The following is a 15,102-nucleotide window of genomic DNA, read 5'->3' as shown; positions in this document are numbered from 1 at the left end:
ATTGGCTGTTTTCACCCAAAATCAAATCCCCTTGAGGCACATATCAGACTCTTCTATCCTCCCTCATCACCCACCAAGTGCACCCAGGTCCTTGACCAAAAGCAGCCCCACGAATGGGTTTGCCTTTGCCTGAGGCAGGAATAACCCAGACTGATTTCCCCAGCATATTTTCTTACGTGCACTACAGGGACTCCATCCCCTTCCACAGTACATAAGGATTCTGACTGGGCAGGGCCAGCTCGCCTGGCAGATCCCCTCGTGTTGACTAACCACGTGGCTTTTGCCAAATGTGCATCCCAGGGCCTGAATGTCCCACCCCCCATTGCTCTCAGCGTAGTTTTTAACAGTCCATTGTACCGCTCCATTTTCCCAGAGGCTGGTGCGTGACAGGGGGTGTGATACACCCACTCAATGCCGCGCTCTTTGGCCCAGGTGTCTTTGAGGTTATTTCGGAAATGAGTCCCATTGTCTGACTCAATTCTCTCTGGGGTGCCGCATCGCCACAGGACTTGTTTCTCAAGACCCAGGATAGTGTTCCGGGCAGTGCCATGGGGCACGGGATAACGTTTCCAGCCAGCCGGGTCACTTGATAGAGAGGGCTTACGATCAGACTGAAATTTGGAATATGCATTCTCCAAAAACCCACAACACCTCGAAAAGCTTGTGTTTCCTTTTTTTGCTAGTTGGTGGAGACATGTCTGCTATTTTGTTTATCACATCCGTTGGGATCTGATGATGACCATCTTGCCATTTGAATCCTAAAAACTGGATCTCCTGTGCAGGTCCCTTCACCTTACTTTGTTTTATGGCAAAACCAGGTTTCAGAAGGATTTGGACTATTTTCTTCCCTTTTTCAAAAACTTCTTCTGCTGTGTTGCGCCACACGATGATGTCATCAATGTATTGAAGGTGTTCTGGAGCTTCTCCCTGTTCCAGTACAGTCTGAATCAGTCCATGGCAAATGGTAGGGCTGTGTTTCCACCCCTGGGGCAGTCGATTCCAGGTGTACTGGACCCCCCTCCAAGTAAAAGCAAACTGTGGCCTGCACTTTGCTGCCAGAGGGATTGAGAAGAATGCATTAGCGATATCAATTGTGGCATACCACTTGTCTGCCTTGGACTCCAGTTCGTATTGAAGTTCTAGCATGTCTGGCACAGCAGCACTCATACCAGCTACAGTGAAGAAAATTAACTCTATCCCATCTCAAACCATGACAACCTTCAAGAACATGGAGGCCAACCATTGACCTAACACTGCCAAGTCTATCACTAAACCATGCCCTGAAATGCCACACCTACATGTCTTTTAAATACCTCCAGGGATGGTGACTCAACCACTTCCCTGGGCAGCCTGTTCCAATGCTTCGCAACCCTTGTCATGAAGTAATTTTCCCTAATATCAAATGTAAACCTCCCCGGTGCAAACTGAGGCCATTTCCTCTCATCCAATCACTTGTTACTTGCGAGATGACACTGACACTGACCTTTCTACAACCTCCTGTCAGGTAGTTCTAGAGAGCGATGAGGTCTCCCCTGAGCCTCCTTTCCAGACTGAACAACCCCAGTTCCCTCAGTTGCTCCTCACAGGACTTGTGCTCTAGACCCTTCAGCAGCCTCGTTTCCCTTTGGACACAGTCCAGCACTTTCTGCTGCACTTCTGCATCCTTTCTCCTAGGGAGGGCTTTTTCTCCTGGGTTCTGCCTCTCCTCTCTATCCCATCCCTCAATTCTTTTTCCCCTGAGGCAGGCTCTAGGGTGTCCCAGGGTAGGACCCACCTGCCTGCTCTCCAACATGTTCCTCCTCTGCAGGCAGAGGAGACTAACACATGCCTAAGAGCACACAGATGAAACACGTCCTGCCTGTCCCATCCACTGGCCAGGGCACCTTGTATAGGAGTGGCAACCAGCTGAAATGTGCTCTTGGGGATGCTCATCAAACAGGAGAACAGCAGGGAAAATGGGGAGGGCTGCTTGAGTGCAGAGGTGTTTTGGGTGTGCTGCTGGTGCTAGCACAAACGGTGAGATAGAAAATAACAAAATCTGAGCAAAAGCAAGGCTGGCTGGCTGCCAGGTTCTGGGGACCTGGAAGCCCAGTCCATCCCTTGCACAGGATGGGTTGAACAGCAGGTTGGCAAAATATCCCCTCCACTCTCCAAGAAAATATTGGAAGCTCTTCAAATGCATAGGATACCTTCAAAAGTCGTCTGGACAGGGTGCTGGGCCATCTTGTTTAGACTCTGCTCTTCCTAGAAAGGTTGGACTAGATGATCCCTGAGGTCCCTTCCAACCTGTGATTCTGTGATTCTGTGGTACGTCCAAGACAGACATGCACGGTCAGCTCTTGGGCCGGGGTGCTCTACAAGATTTAGGAAAGGGTGTGCAGACAGGACAGTGTGCCATTGCACCTCCCTTGGTCCGGCCTGATAGCACCTAAACCAGGTGATGGGTTTCCACGAGGCAAGGCCAGTTGTGCAAGACACAGTGGGATTTAGAACCACAGCCTTGTCCTTGTGCTGAAAGTGCAGGATGGGATGTCCCTGGGGACCACAGCCAGAAGCATCCCAGGTAATCAGATTTCTACCAGATTTAGATGATTATCCCCACAGAGTGGCTTTGGGGAATCAAAGAAGGGGAAGGACCTTTGTGGCTCTTGGCCAAGAGATGGCTCTGTGGTTTGTGTGTCCCCGAGCATCCACAGAGCCCTCAGGGAAGCCCAGCTTCTTCAGCTGCCAAAGTACTGCTTGTCATTCATGACAGCCTAACTTCCTGATAGAAGCAGCCGGCGACACCAGGAGATGGCTTCAGGCTTAGCAAGACTCTGTCCAGAGAAGGAAAGTTGTCTTGGGGCCGGAAGCAATGCCTTCCCTCCTTGTCAGTGGGGTTGACACATCTATGTTGAAGTCTTGAGCAATGTCATAGCCAGATGACCTGACTAAAAGGAAGCCTACTAGCCCTGTTAGCTGTGAAGACTAGGCCACCTTTATTGCACACCTGCTCATGCCCAACACAATCTGCCCAATGACCACCAGGTCAGGAGCTAAGACATGCAGAGAGAGATTGCTGCTTGTAATTCATGACAGCCTAATTTCCTGATAGAAGCCACCAGCAATACCAGGAGATGGGCCAGGCTTAGCAAGACTCTGTTCAGAGAGGGAAAGTTAACCCAGGGACAGTGAGCAGTGCCATGGTTGGCAAGTCCACGTTGGAGTCTTGATCAATGACCCAGCCAGAAGATGCCCTGACCAAGGAAAAGCCTCATAGTCTTGTTGGCAGTGAAGTCTGGGCCACCTTTATTGCACACCTGCTCATGCCCAACACATTCTGCCCAATGACCACCAGGTCAGGAGCTGAAAAATAATGAGAAAGAGTGTGTGGGATGGCATTGGAAGGTACTCCCCAAAACCATGGTAAAATTTTTTTCCTCTTATATAAAGAGTTTGCCTTCAAGCTATATGTGGCTCATTCTACACCCAGCATTACGTTTCTCTCCCTCTAACATCCTTCTAAAATATTAGGTTTGGGTCAGTGCCTCAGCAAAGCTTTGTAAGAACATATACCATGGAGCCTTGGTGCAACAGCCCTCCACAGCCTGAAGTAAGGGGAGGGGAGAAAGCCAAGGTTAAAGGATTGTGGGATGTGGGAATGGACGTGGAGAGCTGTCAGGTCCCCAAGGACCCTGGCACATGACTGTTTGACAAAGGGCTGCGCGGTGTTCAATGTCTTGCAGAGGCCAAAATACTACTTTGAACTATGTGTATCGATTAAATCATCGGTAATTATAAAAGGAACCCTGAACGTCTGCTAATCAGATGTAGGCACTGACACTACAGACACCCAGGAAAGGGCTCATTTGTCTAAACAGAACAGCACCAACTACAGAAAATTGCTAGTCTCTGTTTATTATGCCATATTTATAATCTGGTGAAGATCTTTTAGATACTATGTGGTGACTCCAGTGTCACTCAATGCACATATCCCACCCGTCTTGCCTTTAGAGACATCAGGGTATCAGACAGAGGCCAGTGGGACATACTACGGTGTGTGCAAAGGCTTTCCCTCAAAGAGGAGACCACTAAAGGGCTTTGCTGGCTTTGGGAAACAATGTGCCTTTTGCGTCCAGAGTTAGTCAAACTCCTTTTCAGCAGAAGAGCCCAAAGTAAATCAGCAAGTACAACTGTTCTAGCAAAATAGAATTCAGTTCATGATTAACCTTTCTCCTCCTAACTCATTCTTACATGCAAAGCCCTTGTTAAGCTGTAGAAAGCAATTGTTATGCTCAGGGAACGTGGTTTTGTGGCCTCCAGATGGAGCATGCAAACAGAGCACGCTGCAGTTCTCTTCGGATGCACCTCCTCAGGTATGTGAAGAGCAATCTTCCCATCCCTACGTGCTTACCCCTTCCCACCTCAGATCAACCAACTGGGGTTGTAAATTTTACCTTGCCACAGGGCACGGACATCAGGTCCCACACAAGATATCCCTTCCTTAACTAGCTTCTTGCCTGTTCCCTCTGTGTTTACACAACATGTGTGCTAATCCTGTCCCACCTTCTCTTCTAGACCAAAGCATGTATTTTCCCTGGGGAAAACCAGAGCCCAGCTGAGGGACAGCTCACACCAGAGCCCACTCCAGACAAGCTGTGTGGAGATGTGTCAGACTGCTTTTGCTTCTCAGCTCCAGCTCTACTGTAGCCAGCTCTGCCTCCCCACGCACACGCTTTCCTGCCACTCCCCATTGTGCCCAGTGCATCTCATCTTCATCCTAGAGAAAACAACTCTCTGGCAGGCTTCAAAAAATTCCTACTACGTCAAAGATTTTGAGCTGAAAAACAATGCAAATATATCCTCAGGCATGGGACAAAGAGCCCATCCAAACCAAGCACCACGAAGAATGAGCATAGCTGGTCCACTTTGTGTGGCGCTAGGCCTCAGTGGTGTGAATGTGAGCTGGTTCATGCCTTGGCTGCATGGAGGGGTCCACAGAGCCCCCTTCAACACAGCAGGCCTGATGTCAAAAGCAGAAATGGTTGAGTTTTCACCCTAAGAATGCCAGTGGTATTAAAGCTTGATCAACACAGCTGGTCTGATGGTGAACCTCAGCAAATGGTTGAGTTTGTACCCTGAAAATGCCAGTGATACTAAAGCTTGATCCTGGCATGCCTGAGAGAGTGATGATATTAAAAGACAGCATGGACACTGCTTCCCTTGGGAGAGAATGAGTGCCTGGTTAAATAAATAGCAGGTCTTTGCTGCTCCATGTTGAGAACTGACTGACCGCTGTGATGCTAAACCAGCCAAAGTCGCTGCCTTCCCTGGTGTGCATGCACAGGACCAGCGTGCGGCGGACGGAAAATCAGGAAACCCAGGTTATCTTCACCGGATCCTGAGCGGCGGTAGCAGGGCTGGGCAGGACTGTGTTTTCAACAGGTCAGCAGGGAGAAAAGAGGAAATTCTTTCTGAAGTTTCAGCTACTCCAAGTGAAGGATGCTGGGAAACTCCAGGACATTTCAGAGGAGCCAGAGTGGATGTCAGGAATTGTGATACAGTACAAAGGCTACCACGCCATGCAAGGACCCTCATGCACAGTCAGTTGCTCCAAGCTTCCCTTCGTGGTCAAAACTACTCTTTGATCCACTTGGATCTTAAGAGAAATGAATGAAGGAATACATGAATAAATGAGACAGAAAGAGAGGAAGAGAAGAATGAAGGAGGGAAGGAAGGATGTAAGGAAGGAAGAGAGGAAGGAAGAGGGAGCAAAGGAGGGAGGAATGGAGGGGGGAAGGACAGAACTCCTGTGAATTTTAGAAGATCCAGTCTAAATTCAGTTCCTGGAAAAATATTGAGCACAAAGCCAGTACTTCTATTTGTAGCCACCTAGAAGATAACATGCAAAGTGTTATCAACAAATACGGGTTGGTTGGGATTAACTATCAAGGGAGTAATCAACTGTACAAACAAAAACCCAGAATTATTGGCCAGACTCCCCGCAAGCGGGAAGAACCTAAGGATCAGTATCAAAGCACAACAGGCCATGGCTCAACAACCTACGGTTATTGCGAAAAAAGCAAACCTCACCTGAGACTTCTGGAACCGGGGTCCTCCCACGTACGGGGAGGCTGGCCAGAAGGGAGGCAGTAACAGCTACCTAAGCATAGACAACAGGACAGAGATAGAGGTATTGAAAATGCCCTCAATGAGCAAAATTGAAAACTAGGCAAACAGATGAGAACAGTCTTCAACTGCTAAGATACAGAGGTCGTCTGTATTCTCTCGTGTGAAGAAAGGCTGAGAGAGTTGGGGTTGTTTAACCTGGAGAAGAGAAGGCTCTGGGGAGACCTTATTGCAGCCTTCCTGTACTCAAAGGGAGTTTATAAGAACGATGGGGACAAAAAGTTTGAGTAGGGCCTGTTGCAGTAGGACAAGGGGTAATGGTTTTTAAATAAAAAAGGGTAGATTCAGACTAGATATAAAGAAGAAATTTCTTATGATGAGGATGGTGAAACCCTGGCCCAGGTTGCCCCGATAGGTGGGAGATGCCCCATCCCTGGAAACATTCAAGGTCAGGTCGGTTGGGGCTCTGAGCAACCTGATCTGGTTGAAGATGTCCCTGCTCACTGCAGGGGGTTTGGACTAGATGACCTTTAAAGGTCCCTTCCAACCCAAACTGTTCCATGAGTCTATGATGCATCTGCTCTCAGCTGAATGTGGTGCTCTCCTCCAGCACACACAGCGTTGATACTGATTTACTATGGACGTGACTTACACGTGGACTGGTGCATGCCTTTGAGAAGGCCATGGTCCTGGGTGGCCTGAGATTTGTATTTATTCAGGCCTGCTTTTCTGGCCCATCACCTTCACCTTTTGTCTGCTGGACCAGCTGTTGCAAAGAAAAGACTTGCTACCCCACCCTCATTCACCTTCCCTCTGAGTTGTCGCCCACTCCTACCCCCCATTTCTGCCAGGGATGTTCCCTCCTTGCCTGTCATCTCCAAAGTGTATCTTCACGCGCTTCCTTGTCATGGGGAAGACAAATGACATGCTGCAAGTAGTCCCTGGGTTGTACAGCTTAAGCAGAGCTGCACAAACTCTTGTCTGTCCAACGCACGCTCCCTGAGATGAAAGATATTTCTGTGTGTCTTCGGCAGTAAAGCATATTTTCTGTGTGTTCAGCTGAGCTATTTGCACCCACCTCTGTTCCTAGAGACGATGCTGAGCAATGGTCCTGTGGGCCAACCTTGCCCAGATAGCTTGTGCAAATGCAAAGAGGGGGCTGAGGATTCTGCTGAGTGGTAGAGGTGCAATACGCCTAGCATCACATCGCCTTCCTTTCAGGATATCCACCCCCTCAGCCAGTCCTGGGCCATCTTCCCCCTTAGGCATCCCCAGTAGGGACGTGTGAGCCCAACACCTCACTGCAACCGCCTCCTAGGAGTGCTTGATGATCTCTGCTGAGCATACAAGGTCTCCAGACGCATTTTCCAGATAGAGAGGTTGGCAGGAGGTAGATTCAACCCAAGGTAGCAGCAGCGTCATATCCCTGCAGCGTCATTCCCCTCCTCAGCCGTGTGCCTACCTGGGTGACTCAAGCTCACGGGGGACCTGGGAGCCCGGCTTTGCCATCCAGGGGCAGAACCTCCTGCCACTTGTACATCTAGCACTGTCAAGACTGGGAGGAGGCCCCACACCAACCAAAAAATTAACTGGATTGTGAACACAGACAAACCTTGCAACCACATTTCACAAAGCCTTCCTGTCTCTTGGGACAAACATGGGAGGAAACCTGGGAAAAGCTTTCGCTTTTGGGAGACGCTGCTTTCAGCAGTGGGAAAAAGTTTCTTACATCTTCTTGTGCTGCACTACCAGGATGGGATCGTACCCGTTTTTGCAGCTAAGCACGGGCACTGATGCCTATTCCCGCAGCTGCCTGAAGCCAGTCTTGGAAGGCAACTTTCAAGACCCTGTCTCCCCCCATCCTTGCACTGATGGTCCAGAACTGGCTGTCCTGAGATGGCTTGTTTGCTCAGTAGATTCCTGAAACAGCCCGCTTTCACAATCCCACAGCTTACGTGATGCTCGTGGCACAAGAGTCGCTTCCTGGCAGAGGCTTGGCATTTTGTATTTGCTGAGCTCCTGCCGTGGGGCACAGAGGGAGGTTTTTGGGGTGGAGGGGAGGAGCTGTGACAAGGAGGACTTCTCAAATAGCCAGTCCCTTGGGTGCATGCCCTGCCTCCTCCCTGCCCTGCTCTCCCGTGGAGACGACAAGCGCACAGTGTTTTTGCCACCAACATGAGGTTTGTCCTCCTGGCATGTCTCTGGGGTAAGTGAGGTGGGATTTTTTTTTTCTCTTTGCTATCAGCTTGGCAACTCTTTGCCAATGGTTCTCCTCTTCCACCATTGCTTCCTCAACAGCCTGTTCATGTCAGGTAGTCCAAGCCTCCTGCAGTGAGCAGGGACATCTTCAACCAGATCAGGTTGCTCAGAGCCCCAGCCGACCTGACCTTGAATGTTTCCAGGGATGGGGCATCTCCCACCTATCGAGGCAACCTGGGCCAGCATTTCACCATCTTCATCATAAAAAATGTCTTCCTTATATCTTCTTTGTTTGCTGTGCCTCAGGGATGAGAGGAGACCTGGTGGCAATGGGCAGGGCACTGAGCATGCTCAGTGGCTACGGGACGTGGGTAGGCACTTCAGGCTCCCAAGATGATAAGTTATCTGAATGCAGCTGGAATTTACAGAGAAGGGGGGTAACCGTTAGGCATCTCAGCCCATAAACCTTAAAAGTAGCTAATAAAATTTTTTTTTAAAAGCCGATGGGAAAAAGACTTACCTGGGCAATAATGCTAATGGTTGTCTTGGTGTCAGCAGTTCTGCTCTTGCCCAAAGCTGTTGGTCAACGCTTGGGATCTTGGCACACTGCTGCATTTAGGAGCAGAAACTGTTGTTTGTGTTGAGCTCTTCTTCGCTGTTGACCTTCTCCTGTGGGTACAAAGTCCCCTTCTCCTGAGTTTCCAGCAAAAACAGATCCTGGCAAGTTTTCCTCAGGCTTTCCCTCCCAGGGTTTGTGTGGACGTCTAGTTAATCCTCGGGGAAATCTTCTGAATGGGAATAGCCTCTTTGCACAAGTCTCCAGACACATTCCACATTGAAGACGCTTCTTTGCACAGCGTCATTAACATGCCCATAGCTGTTTGCATGCCATTTCATTGCTGCCATTAATGTCTGCAGGAGAGAGAGGGATTAATTTTGTCTGGTGTCAGCCTGAAGTTCAGAGATGGCAATGCTTCTTCATGGTCTGGCCATGACAAAAAGGAAAAAATAAAAATGCCAGACTACTTGCAACTCATCTCATTTTCAGCTGTTTCATTCAGCAGTGTACCTCTTGCCTGGCTGTTGAGAAGAGCTGGGCGTCACATCCTTTGTCTCCAGCAGAGACACGCACCTCCAGGCCCAGTGTGACCATCTGCTCTGGACACCAGACCTACGATGAGATTGATATGCATCAGCCATGGCTGAACTCTTTCCACTGACTGGCATGGGAGCCTACATGAATCGACTCGACTCGACTCGACTCGACTCGACTCGACTCGACTAGAATAGAATAGAATAGAATAGAATAGAATAGAATAGAATAGAATAGAATAGAATAGAATAGAATAGAATAGAATAGTGTTTTAATCCAGTCCCTCTAGACAATGACTTTCAGGTGCCTATTTCTGGTTGAGAGGAATCCCAACTGCTCTGTTATGGTATTTTCACATTATCCGTGCAAACAAATTTCTGTTTTTTCCAGTAGACTTTTTTTTTAGGTTTTCTTTCTTTATCTGATCTCTTTATCAACAAAGTCCTGTGGAGATGCACTAGGATAGGCAAATCCCATTGACAGCTGGGTTTGGGAGATGGAGGGCAAAGATGGGCTCTAACGGAACTCACAGAGTCTTGTCTCTTGCCTGGCATTTCGCTGTCCTGACTCTCCATGCTCTGAAGAACTCGTGAGACTCCAGCTAACACCCTGTATTTCTTCTATTTCAGCTTCCCTTGCAGGAGTCCTACTGGCAGGTCAGTATTTGTAGTAGAGAGTGGAGCATGAGTCAGCACACACAGCTATTATAGAATGTCATGTAGAGTGATGCTATGTCTGACCTGGAGATTTAAATATGCTGCTCAGGGTCAGGAGACCTTGGTCTGAAACCTGTTTCTGTGGCCAATGATCTTCTCGCTGTAAACCACATCCTCCAGGCTCTGCCTTCTGTATGCTCTAGGAGGTGCAGCTGGTACCTGCTGGAGTTCTCTGGGCCAAAGGAACAGTACTGATCCAAAAGATTGACAAACAGCTGCTCATTTTAGCAAAGTTAAATGAGAAGTTAGGATGTCCTCAATGCGGGGGTCTGATCTCCGTGAGATGGAGGAATGCCTGGTGTCCCCTTGGCTCCATGAGCCAGTATGGAGGTGCTTCAGGGTTTCAGACCGTGGCACTTGAGAGGGTGATTTTCTCTCACTACAGCACCCCAGTCCCATGCAGAGGGACAGCAGTATCCAGAGAGATTTGGTTCTTGATATTAAGGTGGCAAACAGTGTTGTGATTGGAGGTTTGGCAACTGGAGCCAGGTTTTGAGAGGGATTGTGAGTCCTGGTGGGGTCAGAAGCAGGGACAGGACTGAGTAGGCCTTTTCCACTCCTGAGTACTGACTCAGTACTGTCTGTAGGTCCACAACAGCACCCAGCAATCACTGCCAATAGCTGAGAAAACCCAGCCCTTCCCCTGAGGAATGGGCAGAAATGTCTCCATTCTCTCCTCCCTACTTCCAGTTCTTGTAGCAGCATTGGCTGGGAGACACTGGCCTTAACTGTGGGGAATCTTAGCCAGAACCTGAACTCTGGGGTAGGTTTTGGGGGGGCTACACCTCTCCCTTTACAGCTGAAAATGAACCCTGTGATTCGTCTCTCAAAACAGACCTATGGTCCCACAAACAGCTGTTGCTTTTGGCCATTCCCAGCTCAGAACCTGGTTCCCAACCACCAAAGATTTGGGATGCTAGAATATTCTGGGGTTTTCTTCCTCCTGGTTTGGCAATAAAGACAGCCTCACTGGGGAGGAAGAGCCCTCTTTCTCAGGCCTTTCATTCACCCCGGGGTATCTGCTCTCTCCAGAAGATGTAGACACAAGCAAATTTGAGATCCGCCTGGTGGATGGTGCCAATAAGTGCTCTGGGAGAGTCGAGGTGCTTCACAAGGACGAATGGGGGACCGTCTGTGACGATCACTGGGATTTACGGGAGGCAAAGGTTGTGTGCAGGCAGCTGGGCTGTGGGACGGCGCTATCGGCCCCTCGGGAGTCTAAATACGGGGAAGGGAAAGGCCAAATCTGGCTGAGTGACGTGAGCTGCAAAGGGACAGAAGCGTCCCTCGACGAATGCAAGGCGAAGCCATGGGGCGAGAACATCTGCAACCATGTAGAAGATGCCAGCGTGGAGTGCTCAGGTAACACCCTGTCATTTTCTGATTCATGCCACATTGGCCCTTCTTCCTCAAGTAAGCCGGGGTGCAATTTCTGACCCGTTTAGAATGCCTTTGTTCAGCTCCAGCTTAATACCGCACTTGACCCAGAGAAGCCGCCTCACAACTCCTGGGCCTGGAAGAACCTGCAGAATTGGGAGAAGACACAGATAATCACCTCACTCCCCTGATGGCTTCCATGCTGATATTATTTTCCCTTCAACTTTTCTTTTCAAGCAAGAAGTTAGGAAGGGAGCCTTTGACAGGCGTTTGGGGTGAGCAGAGACAGTGTTGATACATCACGGAAGATTCTGCCTTCTCCAGGTGGTGAGGGTCAGAGACTTGTGCCAAAGCTTCTCCCTCATTTGTTTTTGGCAGGAACAGAAATACCTGAGCCAGGGCCCATCCGGCTGGTGGGAGGCCCGAACCGATGTGCTGGCAGGGTTGAGGTACTTCATGAAGACCAGTGGGGCAGTGTGTGCCATGACGACTGGGATCTAAACGATGCCCAAGTTGTGTGCAAGCAACTGGGCTGTGGGGATGCGGTGCTGGCCCCCATTGGAGCCAAGTTTGGACGGGGATTTGGCACCATCTGGCTGGATGATGTGAACTGCACAGGGGTGGAAGCTGCTCTCTCTGAGTGCCCTGCGAGGCCGTGGGGGGACCACAATTGTTACCACGGGGAAGACGCCAGTGCAATTTGTTCAGGTAATCCTCCCGTTCTTCTGCTCTTGTCAGCGACATGTTAGGGTGTCCTACAAGTCTACATGGGCACAACTTTGGACAGGAACAACGGCTTCCTACAGAGCACTCTCCTACTAAGTTGGTGCTAATCTAATAGTCCTGCTGGTGGCCTGGGGTCCTTATACCACAGAAGAGGGCTTCAGTCTGGAGGTTCTCTCCTCTCTGTTCACTAGGGTGCTCTGTGGCCATTATTCTTCAGCTCAAGCCTTGAGGTTAAGACTGTCATCGTCCTTCTTCCTTGGACAGTTACAAGTTATATGTGGAAAAAGCTATGGAGGAGGGGCTGCTGAGTGCAGGGCAGGGCAGGGATACTCAGGGAAGAGGAGGGCACACACCAAAGCACAGCCTGAGCACACCCTCTCTGGATGTGTCTGCAGACTCGGGGATCACCGTCTCCACCTCAGTCCGCCTGGTGGGTGGCCCCAACCGCTGCTCTGGGAGAGTCGAGGTGCTTCACAAGGACGAATGGGGGACCGTCTGTGATGATCACTGGGATTTACGGGAGGCAAAGGTTGTGTGCAAGCAGCTGGGCTGTGGGACGGCGCTATCGGCCCCTCGGGAGTCTAAATACGGGGAAGGGAAAGGCCAAATCTGGCTGAGTGACGTGAACTGCACAGGGACAGAAGAGTCCCTAATCGAATGTGAAGCAAAGCCATGGGGAGAGAACATCTGCAACCATGTAGAAGATGCCAGCGTGGAGTGCTCAGGTAACCCCCCTCTGCCCCCATCCTGCATGTTCTGGGTAGTAGGATGCTGTAGTAGCAGATCCCACCACACATATGCCCCCTGCCTGAATCAGGGCTGGTCCTGAGCCCCAGTGCAGCTCTGTGGATATCTGCTGGTGGGAACAAGAGAGGGATGCAGCTGATTAACTCATCCCACCAATGGGTGCAGTGCTTGCCCAATGACTCGGAGGGAACATGTGGATGTAGCTGACCCAGGGGCAGCACTAAATCCTCTCCTACCTGAGCCTGCCCTGGTCCGTTGTCCCGCATCTGATGCTGATTAGCATCAGCAGACTCCTTGAAGCAGACTCCCAGAAGAGTCTGCAGCCATCCGTGAAGACCAGGAAAGCTTCATCCTGCCCTTTTCCCACAACACCTCTCCCTGGTTTTTCTGTTTTCCTTCCCACTCCAGAGAAGCAGAGCCCTTGCCCTAACTCCGGTGTGCGCAGAGACACCTGAGCCTCTGCTGAGCAGGCAGACTTCCCGCAGGCGATGGGGTGTGCAGGACGCTCCCTTAACATTTGTTTTCTGGGCATTGATGCAGAGGTGGACATTCCTGAGGAAGGGCCGGTCCGGCTCGTGGATGGCCCGAACAAGTGTGCTGGGAGAGTCGAGGTGCTTCACGAGAACCGGTGGGGCAGCGTGTGTGACGATGACTGGGACATGAAGGACGCCAAGGTGGTGTGCAAGCAGGTGGGCTGCGGGTCACCGCTGTCAGCTCTGGGAGGTGCCCGCTATGGGCGAGGACCTGACATCATCTGGCTGGACGATGTCAAATGCAACGGGACAGAAGAGAGCATCTTTGACTGTCAGGCCAGGCCATGGGGTGAACACAACTGCTATCACGGAGAGGACGCTGATGTTGTTTGTGCAGGTAACTACCCATCACCGTGGCATCTGTGGTGATGTGGGGACAGGGTCAAATGCTTCCAGCAGAGCCGGCAGGCTGGACTGCAGTGTACAGAAGGGGAATCCCAGGGCAGGAAGGCTCTCCCCAGCTCAGGATAATGCTGGTGGAGGCAGGGAAATGGTTACAGCAGGGAGCTGTAAGGACTATAGAGCATCTGTTTAGGATGGATGTGGTGGGACCAGCTGGTGGGAGATGGGCATCAGCCGAGCAGAGGCAAACGCACCTGCGTCCGGCTATGGGATGAATCCTGCTGGGGAGATGCTGACAAGGTGGTTTTTATAGGGCACGGCTCCCAAAGGGCAGAAAGATGGCAGGTAAGGCAGTTTCTACGGCAGGAGGTAACAATGAGCATCTGTGGGGGCAACGGTGTCTGGGGCGAGATGTTCCCAACAGCCCTAAATATAGGGGTGCAAGTCAACCTGCAGACCTTCATCAGGAGCAGAGCCCTTGTCACATCTAGCAGGCAATTCTGGTGTCAGACAGTTCCTGGGAGCAGATTTTGCTTTACCTTGCTCCCTTTCTTTACAGTTAACAAGAACCTGGAGGACCCAGAAGCATCGTGAGTGCCAGGCTGGCCCTACTGGACCATGGTCGCCTTGCCACAGGAGAATGGGCCAGCAAGATTCAGCTGAGAAGCAAAGGGCAGGGATGTCACAGAACCATCAGTGTGCCATAACAGGACCCAGGGTTTGGCAAAACCATTCCCTCTCATCCTTTGAAGGATCTACAAACTTGGTTAGTACTGCACTGATGGAAAACGCATCTCAACACATTATTCCCACTGAAAAGCAAACATCACGAAGTATCAATAAAGTTCCCCTAACCCTGAACTTCTAGCTGACTCATAAATCGCTTCTGGACCTCTGCTGCCTGAGCACATACCTGGCGGGGGGGCTGTTGGTTCACCATGATGAACGTTTATGTGATGAATCAATACGATGAATATTTTTGCTGGTGGTATGACAGCATACCATTTCTCAGGTCTGCAGAGGAACATTTGCCTCCACTAACATTCAGTCCAGTAACGAAGGCAGCCGTAAGAGCCATGGGAAGGGCATTGAACATTGCACAACAGAAGCTTATCCCTGAAGGTTTGTCTGTCGCTCGTTAGAGGGGGATCTGCCCCCCCACGGGGAACAGCGCACCCCTTTTCCTCTTTCACTTGTCCCACAGACCAAAGCTGGCACTTTACGAGTGGGTAATTCCTCATTTCAGGGATGCCCAATCAAG

At 50.4% G+C, this 15,102-nt stretch overlaps 1 protein-coding gene across 1 annotated transcript; it reads left to right on the top strand.

Moving 5' to 3' along the window:
• Positions 1–5,041: 5,041 nt before the first annotated feature.
• LOC142048925 (soluble scavenger receptor cysteine-rich domain-containing protein SSC5D-like) lies at positions 5,042–14,700 on the top strand. Its single transcript, XM_075076272.1, has 7 exons — positions 5,042–8,314; positions 10,030–10,056; positions 11,149–11,478; positions 11,872–12,201; positions 12,615–12,944; positions 13,507–13,836; positions 14,401–14,700. Exons 1-7 carry the CDS (start codon positions 8,284–8,286, stop codon positions 14,433–14,435), a joined length of 1,413 nt encoding a protein of 470 aa, XP_074932373.1. The 5' UTR covers positions 5,042–8,283; the 3' UTR covers positions 14,436–14,700.
• The last annotated feature ends 402 nt before the right edge of the window (positions 14,701–15,102 follow it).

This window comes from Phalacrocorax aristotelis, chromosome 29, assembly GCF_949628215.1.
Source record: "Phalacrocorax aristotelis chromosome 29, bGulAri2.1, whole genome shotgun sequence".
Lineage (NCBI taxonomy): Eukaryota > Metazoa > Chordata > Aves > Suliformes > Phalacrocoracidae > Phalacrocorax > Phalacrocorax aristotelis.
This window is presented reverse-complemented; position numbering and strand designations above follow the sequence as displayed.

Excerpts from the sequence above, each read along its gene's own strand:
- LOC142048925 (XM_075076272.1), top strand. The coding sequence starts at position 8,284 with ATGAGGTTTGTCCTCCTGGCATGTCTCTGGG. Across the intron at positions 8,315-10,029 it reads CCTCCTGGCATGTCTCTGGG|CTTCCCTTGCAGGAGTCCTA; the intron begins GTAAGTGAGGTG and ends CTTCTATTTCAG. Across the intron at positions 12,202-12,614 it reads CGCCAGTGCAATTTGTTCAG|ACTCGGGGATCACCGTCTCC; the intron begins GTAATCCTCCCG and ends ATGTGTCTGCAG.